This window comes from Aulonocara stuartgranti (genome assembly GCF_965226115.1).
Source record: "Aulonocara stuartgranti genome assembly, chromosome: 12".
NCBI classification, from domain to species: Eukaryota; Metazoa; Chordata; class Actinopteri; order Cichliformes; family Cichlidae; genus Aulonocara; species Aulonocara stuartgranti.
Window position 1 is genome coordinate 32,798,325 of NC_138948.1, and position 17,864 is coordinate 32,816,188.

General features: G+C 41.6%; 2 protein-coding genes across 2 annotated transcripts in view; both read left to right on the top strand.

Annotated features, from left to right (window-relative positions):
• gcn1 (GCN1 activator of EIF2AK4) overlaps nucleotides 1-5,294 on the top strand; it is a 29,434-nt gene extending 24,140 nt beyond the window's left edge. Inside the window, exons 52-57 of the mRNA XM_082554445.1 lie at nucleotides 802-916; nucleotides 1,224-1,320; nucleotides 1,640-1,788; nucleotides 3,680-3,790; nucleotides 4,358-4,579; nucleotides 4,669-5,294. Coding sequence (XP_082410571.1) covers nucleotides 802-916; nucleotides 1,224-1,320; nucleotides 1,640-1,788; nucleotides 3,680-3,790; nucleotides 4,358-4,579; nucleotides 4,669-4,794 — 820 coding nt within the window. The 3' untranslated portion in view covers nucleotides 4,795-5,294. The remainder of the gene's footprint in view (nucleotides 1-801; nucleotides 917-1,223; nucleotides 1,321-1,639; nucleotides 1,789-3,679; nucleotides 3,791-4,357; nucleotides 4,580-4,668) is intronic.
• Nucleotides 5,295-7,457: 2,163 nt separating this feature from the next.
• On the top strand, nucleotides 7,458-16,269 carry rab35b (RAB35, member RAS oncogene family b). Its single transcript, XM_082554446.1, has 6 exons — nucleotides 7,458-7,701; nucleotides 10,022-10,072; nucleotides 10,179-10,302; nucleotides 14,886-15,010; nucleotides 15,176-15,300; nucleotides 15,969-16,269. Exons 1-6 carry the CDS (start codon nucleotides 7,650-7,652, stop codon nucleotides 16,095-16,097), a joined length of 606 nt encoding a protein of 201 aa, XP_082410572.1. The 5' UTR covers nucleotides 7,458-7,649; the 3' UTR covers nucleotides 16,098-16,269.
• Nucleotides 16,270-17,864: the final 1,595 nt, after the last annotated feature.

The following is a 17,864-nucleotide window of genomic DNA, read 5'->3' on the forward strand; positions in this document are numbered from 1 at the left end:
TATTTAATTTATCGGTAGGCCTAAATTAGTGACCAGTATTAGCTATTTGCCACTACCGATCTCCTCACTGATAAAAATTAAATAGTAAAGAAGAGGCTGGAGAAACACTCTTCAGTTGTGTTGTGGGTGCTGACATTGCACAGTTTGTCCATCAGAGGGCACTCTGTAGCGTCACTTTTTGCAAGAAATGCGACAACAATCTGATCTGAGCAGTGTCGAGCAGAGCGCAATTAATAAGTACACATATCAGATGTTAGGAAAATCTGCTTAAGAAGCATAAGCAGTAATAATATCAGCCAATGATTTAGAATTTGGGATCTTTTTATTTTTTTCTTAAATCATCAAATATTGGTGTCGGTCCAAAAACAAATCCTTTATCGGCTGGCCTCTGCTGGCTTCAGTTTTCTAGTTGCTGCTTGGTTTGGAGTCAGTTTTAAAGTCTGAAACATTTCTCCCAAAATATTATTAACTAGAAGCTGATAGTGCACCCTGACACCAGCTTAACTCTAAAAAGTGTACGATGGAAGGAGAGCCAGAGTACAGAAATGCAAATGTGTTTGGATTTATCTTTAAAAAAATAGTTCCTCATTACATCCTTTGTCCACCAGAAAGCACTGACAAATTTACTACAAATCTTCTATCATATTTCTGGGAAGTTGAGTTTTAACATATAATTAGCAAAAACTGTAGTTTGTGCTGTGTGTTTATATCCAAAATACAATATCTGCTTACATGTTTTTACATGAAATAAAAAATATTTGCTTTTGTCTTTTAGTTTAATTCTCCTGTTTGTGTTCACAGGGAGACTATGCTCCAGGCCTTAAGGTTTGTCATCCAGGGGGCCGGATCAAAGGTGGACCCAGCCATCCGCAAAAACATCACCACCACATTGCTAGGCATGTTGGGACATGACGAGGTATGACGAGCAGCCCTCAAAGACTTCTTTTGAATGTGTTGCAACCCTTTTTTCCAACCCAGAACCTGCAGTAGCTACTGGATGCATAAAGTAATTAGCAGTGAAGTACGTGTATAAGCAGATTTCAGAGTTATTCACAAGTAGAGTTTCCTCTGTGATCTCAGTAGAAAAACGGAAGTCAGACAAAGAGGATGTGGTTTTCTAAAAAGGTGGTTTTAGTCTTCGTGTCAGTTTGAGAATAAATGACACACAACCTGTCTCTGTCTGGCTGTCTTATTGGTGTGTGTGTCTGTGTGTGCACTTGCAGGATGCAACTCGTATGGCCTCAGCCGGCTGTGTTGGTGAGCTGTGTGCCTTCCTGTCAGAGGAGGAGCTGAAGAGTGTGTTACTTCAGCATGTCTTAGGTTGGTATTTGTGTGCAAAGTTATTTTACACCTCTCTCAGGATCTCATTGTAAGTGTGTGTAGGGTTGCTTTGTCATTGTGACCATCATCAGATGTCCTTTTTCCTGCTCATTGTGAGTTATAGAGTGAAATAATTATAGCGCTAAGAAATTTGAAATTTAAAAAATCCTTTTATAAAAACATTTAATGTATGTTTGTCCAGTGTATCTGCATCAAAAAAAGCTTCAGCTTGTTATTGTCTGCTGCTGTGTGCTGCATTATTTTGTGCGTTAGCCGAGCAGTGATGCCACGAGCTCATGAACGGTCTGCCTCTCTTTAGCCGACGTGTCTGGTGTGGACTGGATGGTGCGTCACGGTCGCAGCTTGGCCCTGGCCATCGCCGTCAAATCTGCTCCCGGGAAGCTGTGTGGGAACGAGTACTGTGACACTGTGACAGAGACCATCTTGGCCAATGCCACCGCTGATAGGGTGAGCAGAGAGTTTACTCATAGATACCCACAGGGAGATTGGAAAACAGTAGAAATAGTTGCCATTTTGGGAAGTGTGTTGTGATTTTGTTGTGGTAATGTCTCTTGGAAACATCAAGGTAACACAGTCACTTCTGAAAAACACCAGATCAAAAAATATATTTCAAACCACTGTTAATAAACCAATGTACTCTTTTACTATAAGGATTAAACAACTGAGATGTGACAGGCGGTAATGGAAAAATCACCGTAATGCCTCGCAGTAAGGTGTCACCAGTACAGCTTCCACTCTGATTCTCCAGGTTTGAACTCTGAAGAGTTGGACCCCTTTCCTCCACAGGAATCCTCCATAGGTGTTTTCACATTCATGTCATTGTCACTGTTCAGCGGCCCCATATAACCATTGTCATGCATGCCTTCAGTATAGAAATACTTTTGTATAAAACACTCTGAGTGCTGGAGTAGAGTAGAAAAGCGCTGTATATGAACCGGTTCATTCACTATTACCATACATCATAATACAGTGATTCTGTGATACTCTGTACGTCCAGATATTAAGTAACATAAGAAGGAAAAAAATATCCCCGCACACTCTAAAAGGAGGAATCGGGTATCTGTTTGCTGCACTGTGGTGGTGTCAGTGTGTGTTTGACTACTAACTTTTTATAGAAGCTACTTTTGGCTCCCTTAGTAGCAAGGGGTCATTTGATTTGGCAGATTTTGACACCGGGTGTGCTTCCCAGTGCAACCCCAGTGTGTGAAGCACTATGGACCTGCTGTTATTACATTTTAATAATGTTCCACTTGAATTAATGAGCTCACTGATTTATTTTCCTGTGCATGACACTATTTTAAACCTATGTGTTTCTTCTTCATCACCATAGTTTTATTTCCATTAATGAGATGGTGTCTGTGGTTAGTCAGATTAGTGGAGAGCACCTGTTGTTTTAATAAAAAATATCAATATTTGGTTGCAGGCTATCAAATAGCGAAGCACCAAAAGTAAGTGAAAGTTAGTCACTTCATCTGGATACAGTATTTTCAGCGGGAAAAATATTTCATCACATCCAGTTTCAGCTGACTGTAGGTTCCCCAACCTCGTAAACTGTACAGTTATGTAACAATCAGTGCTACTGCATAGCAATGAGCCACACAGTCATTTTCATCATGACTGATATGCAAATGGATACAGAGTACTGAGGACTGGCTGCAAACACAGCATTGTCTCGCTCTAACAACCTTACAATCTATTGCTCTAGATTGTCTCATTACTGTTGAGGGGGCGACCGTGGCTCAGGGGGTTGGGAAGCGCATCTGTAACCGGAAGGTCGCCATTTCGATCCCCTCCTCTCTGTCCTGGTCGTTGTGTCCTTGGGCAAGACACTTTACTCTTCCGCCTACTGGTGTTGGCCAGAGGGGCCGATGGCGCGATATGGCAGCCTCGATTCTGTCAGTCTGCCCCAGGGCAGCTGTGGCTACAACTGTAGCTGCCTTCACCAGTGTGTGAATGTGAGAGTGAATGAATAGTGGCATTGTAAAGCGCTTTGGGTGCCTTGAAAAGCGCTATATAAATCCAATCCATTATTGATTGGTCTATTTTCAATATTGTATATTTTGATGTTTTGTCGTTTTAATGCACCGTGCGATTATCTTTTTTTGTGTGTTCTTAATCTCATTGATGTATTCCTAATGTAATTATTTGCATTTTCATTTTATCTTTCATATCTTTTTAATTGAATTTACTTGTTAAGTTTCTTTGTTCATATAATATGTTACTCTGTCTTATCAGCTTGTCAGTCATCCTTGTAGCAATTTCAGCTGCACTGATCGATCTTCTAGCCTTATCTTAGAGTCTTTTTGTCCTTATGCGTGGCATTTTGTTCCTCTTCCAGATTCCCATTGCTACCAGTGGGATCAGAGGTATGGGATACCTGATGAAGCATCATTTGAGAACAGAGGGGAGCAGTGGTGTTTCCCAGCAGATGATTACACAATTTGTTAAGGTAAAGCAGAGAATCAAACCCTGTCCACTTCCCATTTCTATATTTGTACAGGTGAGGAAGTGGGAGCAGTCAAGTTGCCAAAAATGGGCTCGTGCCCACTGTAATGTTGGAAAAAGGTGTAGCTGTTTAAATTAATACTTCTCACAGTAAAATTATGTGTAATACAAACATAGTTGCTTGTAGTAGAGTTATGCTGTAGTATTATCTTTTTTGGTTTTATAGCTCACGCTCATTGTTTTATTTAGGCTCACAGCTCTTCTTAGTCTTTAGGTAGAAAACTGAACACTAAGAGAAAGTACCTGCACAGTAGTGAGGGCCAGGAAGAAACTAAGCAGTGTGCTCAACAGGATATTCAGCATCTGTAAATGAGTGTAGAAAACATTTATTTTTGTGTGTGAGTGATTAGTGTGTACATTTCCACACTAAAAGCACAGCATGAAAGCTGATATCAGTCTGATCAGGTGTTTGCTGTGAAGCCTGTGTATTTATAAGAAGATGATTCCTTTGAGTACCTCTTTGAACAGTGTGTATTGTGCCATTATATCTGTTGTCTGCGTGACCCTGCAGTGTCTTCAGAACCAGTCTAGTGATGTCAGACTGGTGTCAGAGCGGGTGCTGTGGTGGGTATTCAAAGAACCATCACTGCCCTCCGTGGACGTGAATCTCATCAAACCTCTGCTGAAAACTCTGCTGGACAACACCAAGGACAAGAACACGAGCGTCCGGGCCCAGAGCGAACACACAATCGTCAACCTGCTACGGCTTCGTCAGGGGGAGGAAACCATGCAGGTGTGACTATCAACTCCCTACTGTAATCTGCACACAGATGTAATCTGTAGAGCAAAACATTTTTACACGCTCCTCTCTTTGCATTTCAGACTATTACTGCCATTCTGGACTCTGCAAGCAATGACCTACTGTCAGAGTGTCACCGCCGGTCTTTGAAAAAAATTGCCAGCCAGCCAGACTCCAATGAAGAGATCGATGACACAATCCTAACATGATGGACTAAACAACGAAGTGCTCTGATCTGCAGAAAGCAGCAGAAGATTTACTGACATATTAAACAAATCCGTGTATGAGAACCTCAGACACACTGGGGAGCCTGAGATGAGTAGTGTTTTGGCTGTATTCCCCAGAAAATTTTGTTTTTGGCATTTTTCTTCCCCCCCCCCCCCACTTTAAATCCTTGTTTTAGCGGCCTTTAAGCCCAATTTATTTTATCATATGATGCACAGGTTGTTCTCTTGTACCGAGCAACAATAGAAGACACGATGCCAAATCTGTTTTGATATTTCAGTGTTTTGCTACTTATTTTACCAAAATGATTTCAATTATTGCCACTGTTAATGAAACAGAGCCCCCCTTTCTTTACCTTTTATTTGAACTTTGAGTGTGACGGTTGTTTGGGGAAAGCAACTTCTTATAAAAACACAAATCATTCTTATGTCAGTGATGCAGTTGTAAAAAGGCAATACATAATAAAAGGTTCTGGATTTCATAATGTAGTGTGTTAAATATTGGATGCTTGGTTTTTCTCAGGTTGGCGTCTCTCAGACTTTGTCACACCTCACTTGAATTCCACCAAGTTCTCTGATTCACCAATTGCTGGATTTTACTCTTGAAGCTTCAGCAGACAAAAACTTTTGGCTTCCAGTTAAAACCTCGCCACTCTCTTGCTTTCTATGTGGCCTCATCTCGCTTTTCTACTCTGGTGATTTGGTCTGAAGTCTCCCTTCATGGTCTAGGTTTTCCAAACCAGGAACACAGAGCCTAGAGGAGATGCAGGAGTACATTCACATCTGAAATATTATCAAGTGGCCTTAAATGTCTGAAGAAAAAGGTTTCAGGATTGGTTTTCCACTTGTATATTTTTATTTATTTTTTTTATTTTTTTGTGTCCCATTTGGATCTTTAGCCATCAGAATTGTTGTCTTAAGGCCAAGAAAGATGCCAAGCGGATTTATTTTACCAAGTGGATCATCATGGCCTTGCCATATTGGTCCATTTGATTGACCTTTTATTATAATTATGAATTTATTTTATTTTCGGTTGCTACAAACGGGACAGACATGACTGTGGGATAGGACAGGGAGAAAGAATGAAAGAAAGAGAGGGAGAGAAAGAAAACCAAAGGGGAGAAGAGACGGTGAGAAGGGGGGGAAGAAAGAAAAAAAAAACCCCACCTGGATCACCTGTATGGAGAAAAAAAACAGAAGAGAAGGCAAACAACAAAGAGCAACATAATAAAAAAAAAAAAACAAAACCGCACCATCACAATAAACTAGCTAGCAGTAGATAACAGTAGATACTAAATAATAAACGCTATTGTGCAGCACGCAAGATAGACAGCGCACAATGTGCTTTGAGGCAGCAGCCAAGAAAGGTGTAGTCCGCGTCTGTGAACACCCGTGTGTACACCTGTGAGCATACCTGTGTGGATCAGCATGCTTGTATTCCAAAGGTTTCTCCATGTAACGATCTGCTAGGGAGTGTGGGGAGCCATAGCCCCGTCCACCAGGGTATGAAGCAGGTATGGAGGAGATCCAGGCCCCAGATATCCAGAGGCCCCAGAGTACAAGGTCTGAAGTCTTCCTTCATGGTCTAGGTTTTCCAAACCAGGAACACAGAGCCTAGAGGAGATGCAGGAGTACATTCACATCTGAAATATTATCAAGTGGCCTTAAATGTCTGAAGAAAAAGGTTTCAGGATTGGTTTTCCACTTGTATATTAAGAGGAGGAAGGGGAACTATTATGCCTTTCATTTTTTCTGCCATATGTATGCTCTTACAGCAGTGGAGACTTATTAAATGAGGCTAGTTTCAGTTAATGAGGTTGGTGTTTGTCCTTAAACTACTCTAAATTCCGTTTAAGGCTTTTTTTTCCTACGTTTGGCTCTGTGTGATCTCACTGAGAGCAGATACCCTTTATCTCAGGCACACAGCTTTAAGTTGGCAGCTAAAACAGTCCATTTCAGACAGGATGCACTGAGGGGAAACGCCAAGGATAAGTGTAAGATGAATAAGAATTATGTAAAAGATTAAATTGCCCATATCTGCTACTATAGAGCTGGAAATGCATCAAATTATAAGTGATATCGGATAATTTCTAGTTTTGGACATATTTAAATGAAGTAACAGGTACCCCAGTCTAGGGGGAAATCTCTGAAGCCTGGTGTGTCTGCGCAACAATCCGGATGAAATAAAAGGTGGAGCAGACTGGAGAAAGGTAATTCAGCTACTGTAATACAAATAATATATAAAAACCATGAGACAACAGCGAAATAAAATAAGTCTTCCCCCTTTTAAGGCTCCAAATTATTTCTAGTTGATTACACAAAACCGACAAACTGAATTTCCTCTCTATGCAAATACGAGTTTAGTTGAACTTCCTGTAAACTACTGCAATGTGGAGTTAAACTACGAGTTTAACAACACGTGCTTCTCAGTATTGTGTGGTTTAAGTTGTTTTCAGTGCATTAAAAAGAAGCATGAATCCTCGGGACTCTCCAGCGTTTCTCCTGGCAAGATTCTTGTGTTCATCAATGGGATGGGACCGCTGTGCTGTAGCTCGAGTCTGCGCAGTGAGACTGGGTCACAGTTGGGTGCAGCTCCACCAGAGGAGGAAGCGGAGTTTCCGGCTGTTTGCAGCGGAGAGTGAGGATTGCTGACGCCGCGAAACCCCGAGAAAAAACGCCGCCGGCTCGGGGGGCTAACAGTTTGTGATATCCTTAGTGGTGGTGGTGTTTTATACCGGGGGGATCTGGGGTCTGGTGATTTTCTTTACGCACCGAGGGAGTCCGACAGCTAACCGAGCAAAGAAGCGGTACACGGCGGGGGTGAGCCACCAGCTACCGGCATGGCCAGGGACTACGATTACCTCTTCAAGCTGCTCATCATCGGTGACAGCGGTAAGCCGACGCCGGGGATGCAGGACGGGAAGTGGGCCTTGTCTTGTTTTTTTTTTTACAATGGGGGAAGCAGAAGTACTATTTTAACCCGGCTATGTACCATCCGGGCGCTTTTGCAGTGTATTATTTTGTCTTTTAGGCACTGAAATTACGTGTTAAACGTACACATCCGCCATATTTTCGTGTCAGCTACAGGGCGGAGGTTGTGTGTCCGGGCTGGGCATGTCAGCCGATGAGGCCGGATACCGCCTCCAGACACTAAGGATTTATCTCTTGAAAATGTCCTAAATTGTTCTTATATCGGTTTAGACAATTGTTTTACCGCCGTAACACAACACGTACTGTGACCTATACCGTTCCTGTGGTAGTAGGATGTAGTTATGGCCTTTTGTTTGTATCTACAGTTAGCTAGGTTGTGTTGGCTAGCTATGAGCTAGGCTAACATGACAAGTCCTTGCCTGGTTATATGTTGATAACTGTTAGTTATCATTTGCTGCACCGGGAAGGTTAAATGCTAAGAAGTTGCCGGCACAGATGTAAATTCAACTAAGTCCGGTTAAGATGTTGCAATGGGTTTTGTTATTTATTTATTTAGCTAGTTAGCTTGTGAGACCTAGGAGGTTGAGAGTGGAGGAATGCTGCACTGCAAAGACATGTTTGCATCTAGTTAGTCAGACTACAGTGAAGTGAGACTGACACCGCGGTTAGTGTCAACCAAAGTGCCCTTTGGTGTATAAGGTATAACAGCACAAAGACTCTGACTGCTTCTTTATGTTTAGCACCTTTTTATCATGTTAATAATTAGAACAAACAGCCACAGGTAGATGCATAACTAAGATCTGTGTATATATGAAAAAAAAAAGTTTGCCCCTCTTGTTTTTAAGTGGAAAACATGCTTTAAGAAAAGCGGGAAAATAAAAAAGTATTCCACCCTCAGCAGCTAGAGCCTCATCCCGCTGAACTTCTTTTGTGAGCAATGGTCTTTGGATTCATTGACAGCTCCGGTCCTGGCACTGCCCCATCAGCTGGCTTCTCACAGTGGAGAGACAAGGCAGTACAGCAAGCCCTTCACTGCATGTCACACACAGGGGCCAGTGTGCCCTCAGCTGCAGCATGGAAGCACTACTGTTTGCAGTGCTGCACAGAGATTTTTATTTATTTATTTGGGGGGCTCTGACCTTGTGCCCTTGTTCTGTTGTCAGACCTGCTGCTGGGAATCAGATTCTCCACTCACTGAATCCCTAGTTGAACGTGAACACCCTCTAACCTATGACAAGTTAGAGGACATACAAAATTTCACAGTACACATGAACATCATTCTCTAAATGGAAATTTGAGCAACATTTCATGTATCAGATATGTATTACCTTTTTTTCCATGGTCTGTGGTTAATTTATGCTCCATTGATGTAGAGATATAATTACAGGCTGACAACAGAGGTGTCCTGGATATTTTTACACCTGACAGTTTTTTTTGTTTTTTTTTTTGGGGGGGGGGGGTTGCCAAGCTAAAGGCCCACACTACATGTTAAAGCTGATGAATGCTCTTCTGCTTTGAAGCTTTGGTCATTGTATGTTTGAACAAAACTCTGTAGTGCTGAGATCACAGGAACCTGATAGCTTTTTATGTGAGGACAAATCAAACATGAAATGACAATAACACAATAGATAACCTGTGTAACTGGGCTGCAGGTTCAGTCCCACCTCAGGCCAAAAGAGTGACTTCCTAACTTTCAGTTGTAACCTCACAATCACTCTTCCTCACACTTATAAACTAACCTCATTTTCAGTCCCTTTCTCTTTTTTTCTTTGTCCTCTCCTGTCATCTTTTATTACTCTTATTTCTTTCTGAATTCCACTGTTTCATATCTGAATTTTTTAAGAAGCCTCCCTGTGTCTGCCTCACTGAGGTTAAATCGATTAAGATTCTAGAGCTACCTTCGTCATCAGAATGAGTATGTAGGGTGTAGTCTTGCTTACCCGAAGCCTTCAGCTTGTACACTGTGCAGCAGGTTAGATCCGTGTTTATGTCTTGAAGAACTAAATCTGTATTTACACAAAGATTAGAGGAACGATTCAGCTTGACATCCCCCACTTTTCTTTTTTTTTGTGTGCGTGTGCGTGCCGTCATCACGTGCTGCTGCTCTTGGTTAGCTAGGATATAATATGCGAAACCAAAACTCTTGCTCTGTTGTGGTGCAAAAAAAAAGTGTTTTCAGACTTGCCAGTATCAAAAATGCAGAGTTGTTATAGTGTATATGTTTTTTGTTGTTGTGCCGCTGTACATTAAACCTCTTCCTGTGCTTGTGTTTCCTCCTCAGGAGTGGGGAAGAGCAGTCTCCTCCTGCGATTTGCAGACAACACATTTTCAGGTGCGGGGGTCGACCAAAGCAGCGATGTATAATCAGGACTCATCTCCGTTTCAGTTTCCATGTTTTCATAATAAATTCGATTTTGTGTTCGCGTGCCCACTCGCAGGTAGCTATATCACCACGATCGGTGTGGACTTCAAGATCCGGACAGTGGAGATCAATGGGGAGAAGGTGAAGCTACAGATCTGGGACACAGCAGGGCAGGAACGTTTTCGCACCATCACCTCAACGTAAGTGGATCCATTCACACACACGTCCCCCTCCTTTGCTTGGAGTTTTCAGGTGAAACTTTTTGTTTATGTTTTAACAATTAAGTCTGAAACCATGAAAGGCTCTTTGCGGTCCTGACATTAGGTTTTATATGAGGAAGCAGTAGAATAAGTCATTGCTGTTCTATGAAACTGGGTGGAATTCCCCACACATCCTAATTACAGATGTGAGAGGGAGGCTCCTTGTTGTGTGCTGTAGTGCTCCATGACGGTGCCGAGTGTACGTCATTACCCTCTTACACTTGCAGCGTGTTTCACACTGCTGTCCATGTGCCCTGAGGGTTCACAATGATCGGCACTCCCACGCTTTAAGAAGGAACGTTGGCCTAAATTTTTCTTTTCTCCACAGTTTACCTGAATAGACCAAGAACACAGACTGCTGTCTGTCCCAGAAGTTCACTGCTGTTCAGAAAGCCTGTAAAAACACAAAAAGTGCTGCTGCTACTCTTGCAAATTTAAATTTCTGTTTTTGAGAGCTTTTAAGCGTTGGTCGACTTTTACGACAAATAAACATGAAGTCTGTCAGGATATAGAGATAACAGTTGTTAACAGCATAAATTTGGTTTTGGTCTGTGCAGGCTTTTTTTTTTTTTTTTTTTTTTTTTTTTTTTAAATAGAAATATTATCACTTCAGTTTGGTCTTGTGGTTTGATGGCAGCCTACAGAAAGATGCTCTCTAAGCTTTCAGAAGACGTCCCATCATTTACGTCAACCCACATAGCTCGCAATACCACGAGTGGAAGTCTGGAGTCTATTACATTTTGTTTTAAGGTTGGATGATGCAGCAGTAGTAGACCTCCAGGTGACAGATGGTGGGTTAGTGGGCAAAAAAACGCTTGATGCAAATGAATATGATCCCAAACTAATGAAAAAGTAAAGCAATTTCAGCATTTAGTGCTCATGACTATTACCACGCCCACTAATGTTGCTTCAAACTATCAAACTATAACGATTGCTTTTATCTTGGATAACACGTTTTTAGACTCCTAAAAATAAATTTCAGTAATCTTTGCCATTGTATCAAGAGAAATAGTCTGCATTCATAGGTTTCTATATTCATGACAAATAGTCAGTCACTCAGTGCTCTGAGCAGCACCGATAGGAACATCATTGATGTGACCTACAGCTTAAACTGCAGTCATCTCACATGCTCACCCCTTTTTGACTTTGACTGAAGCAGACACAGACTGCGCTTGGGAGATATTGGAGCGTCATTTGCCTCCCGAGTTTCGTCTTGAATGGGACCAGGAGGGCATGTTTGACTCTTATGTACTAGCACTGTTGCAGGGAGGCCAATCAGAATGCTAAAATCACCCAGAAAGCGTGAAATCCTTAACGCTTTAGCCCCTGTGGAGCATAGCCGTCCTAGTTTGGAAGGATTGTTGCGACTTGTTCTGCAGGAATCCCTCCAGCGAGCAGGCTGCCTATTAAGGGTGATTGTTCCCTGTGCCGAACTAGAGTGGCATGGTGCCTCATTAGATCCTAAATGAATGTTTCTGTGGAGATGGATCATGGGCAGTGACCTGCTGAGTCTACTCAGGCAGACTAACCTGAGGTGGTAGCCATATGTCAGTGAGCAGCTGTGTTTTCAGCCTCAGGCTTCAGTCACAGCATAATATCACTTTAACTTTATCTTTTTCTCTTTTAGAGACTTTTATGCTGTTGTTTTTCTCATAATTATTTACTGTTTTGCATTGTAAATAAAAGAGCACATAATGAGATTAACAATAGTAAAAAGTCCGCAGGTGGACTCCTACCGAGGGCATCTAGGTCCCATGTTCAAGCGCCAGCAGCGGTCCACCTGAATGATGATTCTTTCAGTGAGTTCAGTATGCTAACCCTTTACAGAAAAGGGTACATCAGGTTGGGCTGTGAGGCTGTTTGTGTGTTTGGCAGTTTAAGGTTCTTTATTCATGTGCACTGAGCAGACATAAACGCACAGCCACACACCGCTGCTGTGTGTCTGTCCATCATTGAAGGACTTTGGGGACAAACCCAGACAATAGGCTTGGGTGGTATCTTTTTACTGAGGATACAGTAGTATTGTGTGTGTTGTGGTGTTTGTTTGGTTTTGTCATTGTAGTTTTAATTAAACAATTAGATGTTTCCACCCATACTAGTCAGCACTATTAATACCAGTCTGCTAGCAGGAGCAGTGCAGAACAATGGTCAGTAAAGTAAGGCAGTCTGATTTGTTTAGCCAGAAAATTAGACTCTACAAACTTCACTAATTGTAGCATGTATTAGAGCAGGGCGATATGGCCAAAAATATTTATAAAAATGTAACAGTGCAATTGCAAATTCCTTGCTGAAAGTTTAACCAAAAGGCATTTCCAGTAGAAATGGGCTGACATATCCTGAGCATAACCATGTATAATATCCACTGAAGTTAAAAAGAGGTGCTTTGCAACATTAAACTGCAGTGTTCAGTAACCCTACAAACGTCACTGCTGTTTAGTTTCCTGTCTTCATTTATGTTGGAAGTGATAGCAGAGCTGTACGTTTGATTTTTTTTCAGAAATCTCAGTCAGAACATGCAATATCATGCTTAGGTAACTAGCGAAATTAGCGAGCTAACTTCCGCTAGCTTCCTGCTAACTTCTAACTCCGTTAAATGTAATACATTTTGTTTTCATGGATGCCTGGAAGTTAAACTTCATAGTTACACCTGGTAAAGCAGCAATGCTGATCGTTTTATTAAAGATGAAAGAATTTAGACAGTTTTTAACTCTCAGTGATGCTGCAGTGTTCGTTTGACCAGGTGAATACGGAGTTTAGGACCCAGATTACTCCCAGATTTAAGAGCACCTTAGTCCGACAAATACGACACGACGGCCGCTTGCATTGTTCTGCAAAAAAATGTGCTTTGTCGTGTATCTGACGGACAAACACCAAACCAGTTCCACATCACTGAAGTTTCACCATTTTTACAAACCAATTCTGGTTCATCTGTTTCACACAACAATCGGCCATGTGCGTATGAAAACAAAGGCACTGCGCACGCGCGTTTTACTCATATTCTATCGCGATATTTCATTTTCCTATCGTTGCCTAACATTATACCGGTATTACCGTGAACGGTATAATATGGCCCAGCCCTAGCATGTATGTATAATAAGAAGCGCTCTCCTTCCATAAATGAGGAGAACCAAGCTTGGTCTGTGTTGGCTTTACACTTTACTCTTGTATTGGCAGTCTTTGCAGTACAAAACATCTCATCAGATCACCCTTGTATCAGTTTCAGTAGTAAGAATAGTTTTTTATGGTATTGAAAATCATGCCCAATAATGTTAATTTACATTAATAACATAGTGTGATGTAAATCCTTGATGCCACCAAACCCTATCAAAACAAGCTGTATCCCCAAACTGTCACCACACACACACACACACACACACACACACACACACACACACACACACACAGAGAATCCCTGACAAAAGTTTCTTTGTGTTTGTTTGGCGTAGTGCATTGGTACTGGGGATGCACTCTCTCAGATCTGGCCTCTGTTTTTGAAGCCAGTTCATTTGTCTGTGCGGTATAAATGTGGTGCTGTTGCTTTTTCCTTCACACAGTCATACACTCTGTCCTGATGAATGTATTTATTAAGTTGTGCCCCTTCAAGTGTCTTTCCCTTTGCTGGATAACATTAGTTATTCGCTCAGAAAGTTAGGGATGACTTGAAATTAAAATTATACCGAAGGTCAGGCCATAGCATACTTAAACTGTTACACGGTGTAGTTGTATCAAAAACTCTTCACACATCAATCCTGTTGGCCTTTTTTTTTTTTCTTTTTCTTTTTTTTAAATTTTCCAGTCTGTTTTGTGTGTTAGCCATTTCTGCTGTGTGTTTTATTTTCATCTATTAACTTTAACAAATTATTTTTTACATATTTATTTGCCAACTTTAGCTTTAATAATTCCTTTTATTTGTTATTACCTTTACCAAACTATCTCTGCTGTTTATTCATTAATCCTGTCTAACAGTTTCTATTGAGGCATTACTTTTAGATTTATTTTTAAATTTGTCGGTTACTTTCCATCACCATAATGTGGTGTTCAGAAAAAATGCAGGTCAAAGGGTTTTTTTCCGCCACCGAAGCTACGTCCATGTTTTACCCTGTCTGTTATCCTTTATCTTTAGGTAATCAGTTATACTGTTGTTCATACTCTTCGGCCAACAGTTTTAGCGTTCTCTAGTCTTGCTGCTATACTACCATTTCTCTGTAGTAAAAGTAGAAGTCGTTATAACTGTTCAGCTAATTAGAAATATTTTATCTAACTAGTCACAGCAGACGGAGGCCCCTCACTGAGCCTGGTTCTGTTGGTGGTTTCTTCCAATGTCACCAAGTTCTTGCTCAAAGGGTGTTATATGACTGTTAGGGATTTTTTCTGTATTATTGTAGGGTCTTAACCCCACAATTTAAAGCGCCTTGAGGCGACTGTTGTTGTGATTTAGCATTATATGAATAAAATTAAAATGAATTCAATTGATCTTTTTCGCAAACTGTAAGCTGACTGTTTCCCCTTTCTTCTGTCTTTAGATATTACAGGGGAACACATGGGGTCATAGTGGTATATGACGTCACGAGTGCGGAGTCCTTTGTCAATGTAAAACGATGGTTACATGAAATCAACCAGAACTGTGACGACGTGTGCCGAATATTAGGTGAGTGCGCTCCAAAGAAACACCTTGGCACTGTTCTCGCCTCGTCTTCTTTAGCTTAAAAATAGACTCTGCCCTTCACTCCAGTGCACACCTCTTGCATTTGCTGGCAGTATGGGAATAATTTCTTGCTCCATTATTTTACACTGAGCTGTTTTCTATTTTTAGTGGGAAACAAGAACGACGACCCAAACTCTAAGGTGGTCGAGACAACTGACGCGCAGAAGTTTGCAGAGCAGATGGGAATCAGCCTTTTCGAGACGAGTGCAAAAGAGAACATAAATGTTGAAGAGGTAATTAGTTGTTTTGTGTTACTTGTAGCCTCAGACTGATAAGCTGGTCTGGAGCTGTTCGCCAGACATGCCAGGCATGCACAGAAGCTCTGTGATAACTGCTGATCAGCTTGTCACTGCACAAAGCATCGCTGAAAGTTACTGTTTTTGCCCCGACAAAACAATCTGCTAATCGTTTACTCAGTTAATTCAAGTGAGTGCTATTGTTTAAAACGGTTCACAATCACACAGCACAAAGAATAGTGTCCTTATTTTTGAAAAGCTAAGAGTGGATTTTATTACTTTTTAACCAAAGGCTGTTAATGTGCTCTTCTGCTTTATTGCAGTGTTAGATTGGCTTCAGATTTATAGGAATAGCAATGAGAATGGTGTCGAGTTTGCTAGCCTGCTTGTGTACATAGGTAAACAAATCCACCCCAAGACTCGCTAATCAAAACAAAATAACAACATCTATGTGGAAACTCATCATCAGAGGTTTTCCACCATTGTGAACAGCTGTGGGTGGATTTTTGTTGCCTGATTCTTAATTTCAGTTATCCAGGCTGCATCTTCATATTTAGAAATAAGACTCAAGTGAGGCTTTGAACTGTTCCTTTGTCACCATTATGACACACAAATCTGACCGCTCTAATCTGTTCATGCTTTTTGGTTTGTGCCTCTCTCGGCAGATGTTCAACTGCATCACGGAGCTAGTGCTAAAAGCCAAGAAGGAAGTGCTAGCCAAGCAGCAGCAGCAGCAACAAAACGACGTGGTCAGACTCACCCGGAACAGTAAACGAAAGAAAAAGTGCTGCTAACAAACTCGAAGCCATCCACAGAAAAGCGGGCGGCGTCTTCACATGCATATACACACATACACGATGGGACTCAGAGCATCTAAATTAAAGAGCAGATAAAGATTTAATAAATATATGGTGAAAGATTAAAAAAAAAAAAAAAATGACGGCAAAAATGTCCCCTTTGGACAAACTAATCATGAAGACTTTAATAAAAAAAAATTGTACAGATTTTATTAGACATCAGATCAAGTTTTATTTGGAATTCAGCAGATGGGCACTATTGACCTGAGGTCCTAATTTTTTGTTCAAGGATCTGCAACTGACAGCTATAATGCTCCGATTTGTATCCACTTCCACAACCCTGTTTCTCTCACATCAGTATCTCATCTCTCCTTCTCATTCCACTGCACACGGGACATTCAGAGTCGGGTTGGACTCTGCGTCTGAGGAGGAGGAGGGCTCACCTTTCCTGGATTTATTTGGGTTTGTTTTCTGGGGCGGGGGGAGGGAGGGGGGCAGTTTTTGGAACAGGTGTCTCTCCACTGAACATCTCCATTGAACGTTTCTGTGTTACGATGGCTTCACGCCAACAGATCATGAACTTCTAGGTTTTCTTTTATTTGACTTGTTGGGGGGAAAAATCACTTGGAGGAGGAGAAGGATCATTGGTAGTCAATCTTTAGACTTTTTTTCTTCTTTTTTGTCTGTATTTTGCCAAGTTTTCCCTTGTTTCCTTTCTAACTTCCAGTAGTGCTGAGCCATCCATAATAGATTTTTTTTTTTTTTTGAGTGCAGCGGAGCAGTTGAACCACTCTCGGAGCTCTGGGACGTCGAGCTCCTCGTGCACCTTTCACTGCAGTCTTACTATGCTTCAGAGTTTGCTTTAAAACCTTTCCCCAAAATATTTTTTTCCCTTTTTTTTTATTTTTTTATTTTTTTAAACCGTGATACTGCCAATATTATATATATTAAAAAAGAAATATTAGGAGCTGCAGCGCCTCTCATTGGACTGTTGCCATAGTGGCCAGTGGCTGGCCAAGACGTTTGGTGAATTGAGTCCTCAGGCGCTCCCTCCATCCCTCTCCCTCTTTTACTTCTTTTTTCCTGCAGCAACCAGCCTTCACTCCCCTGATGCCCACATATCAGCACCCCTCTCAGTGATGGACTCCTGCATTTGGTCCAGCGACGGTGCATGGAAGCTCTTCGCCAAGACACCTGTGCAACCACCCAAACCTCCCAAATACATTGCAGACTGTGGTTTTCAATCTTGTGTTTTTGAGCATGTAACACTGTTTGATTGGGTGTGTTTAGGAAAAAAAAAAAGATATACCATGCATTTTAGCATTCAACCTCTTGTGGATTTCCTGCGTTTTCTCCTGCAGAATATTCTAAACAGTCGACTAAAGCATTAAGGTTTATCGCTTTGCTTTTCATGGTCATGATCTGCACTACCTGCCCAAATTGAAGTGTTACAGGACAGTGTTTTTTGGCGACCCTCCACATTGAGAGTGTGGCGCACAGTGGGACTGTTAATATAAGAACAAATGGGGATGAACTGCAGCACTGGATCCGCTCCCTCCCCGCCCGGATTTGCCACAGAGGCCGAAGCGTTGTACAATGTCTTACTGACATTATTATTAATTTTTTTTCTGTCTCTGGAATTGGGAGCGAGCTTGATGTTGCACAAGCTTCTGTCGAAAACACTTTGTTTTCCTCCTCTGGGCAGGCTCCGGCAGCTGGTTTGGGATCCCGATACGTGTCAAGAGGTCACCGCGACCTCAAGGG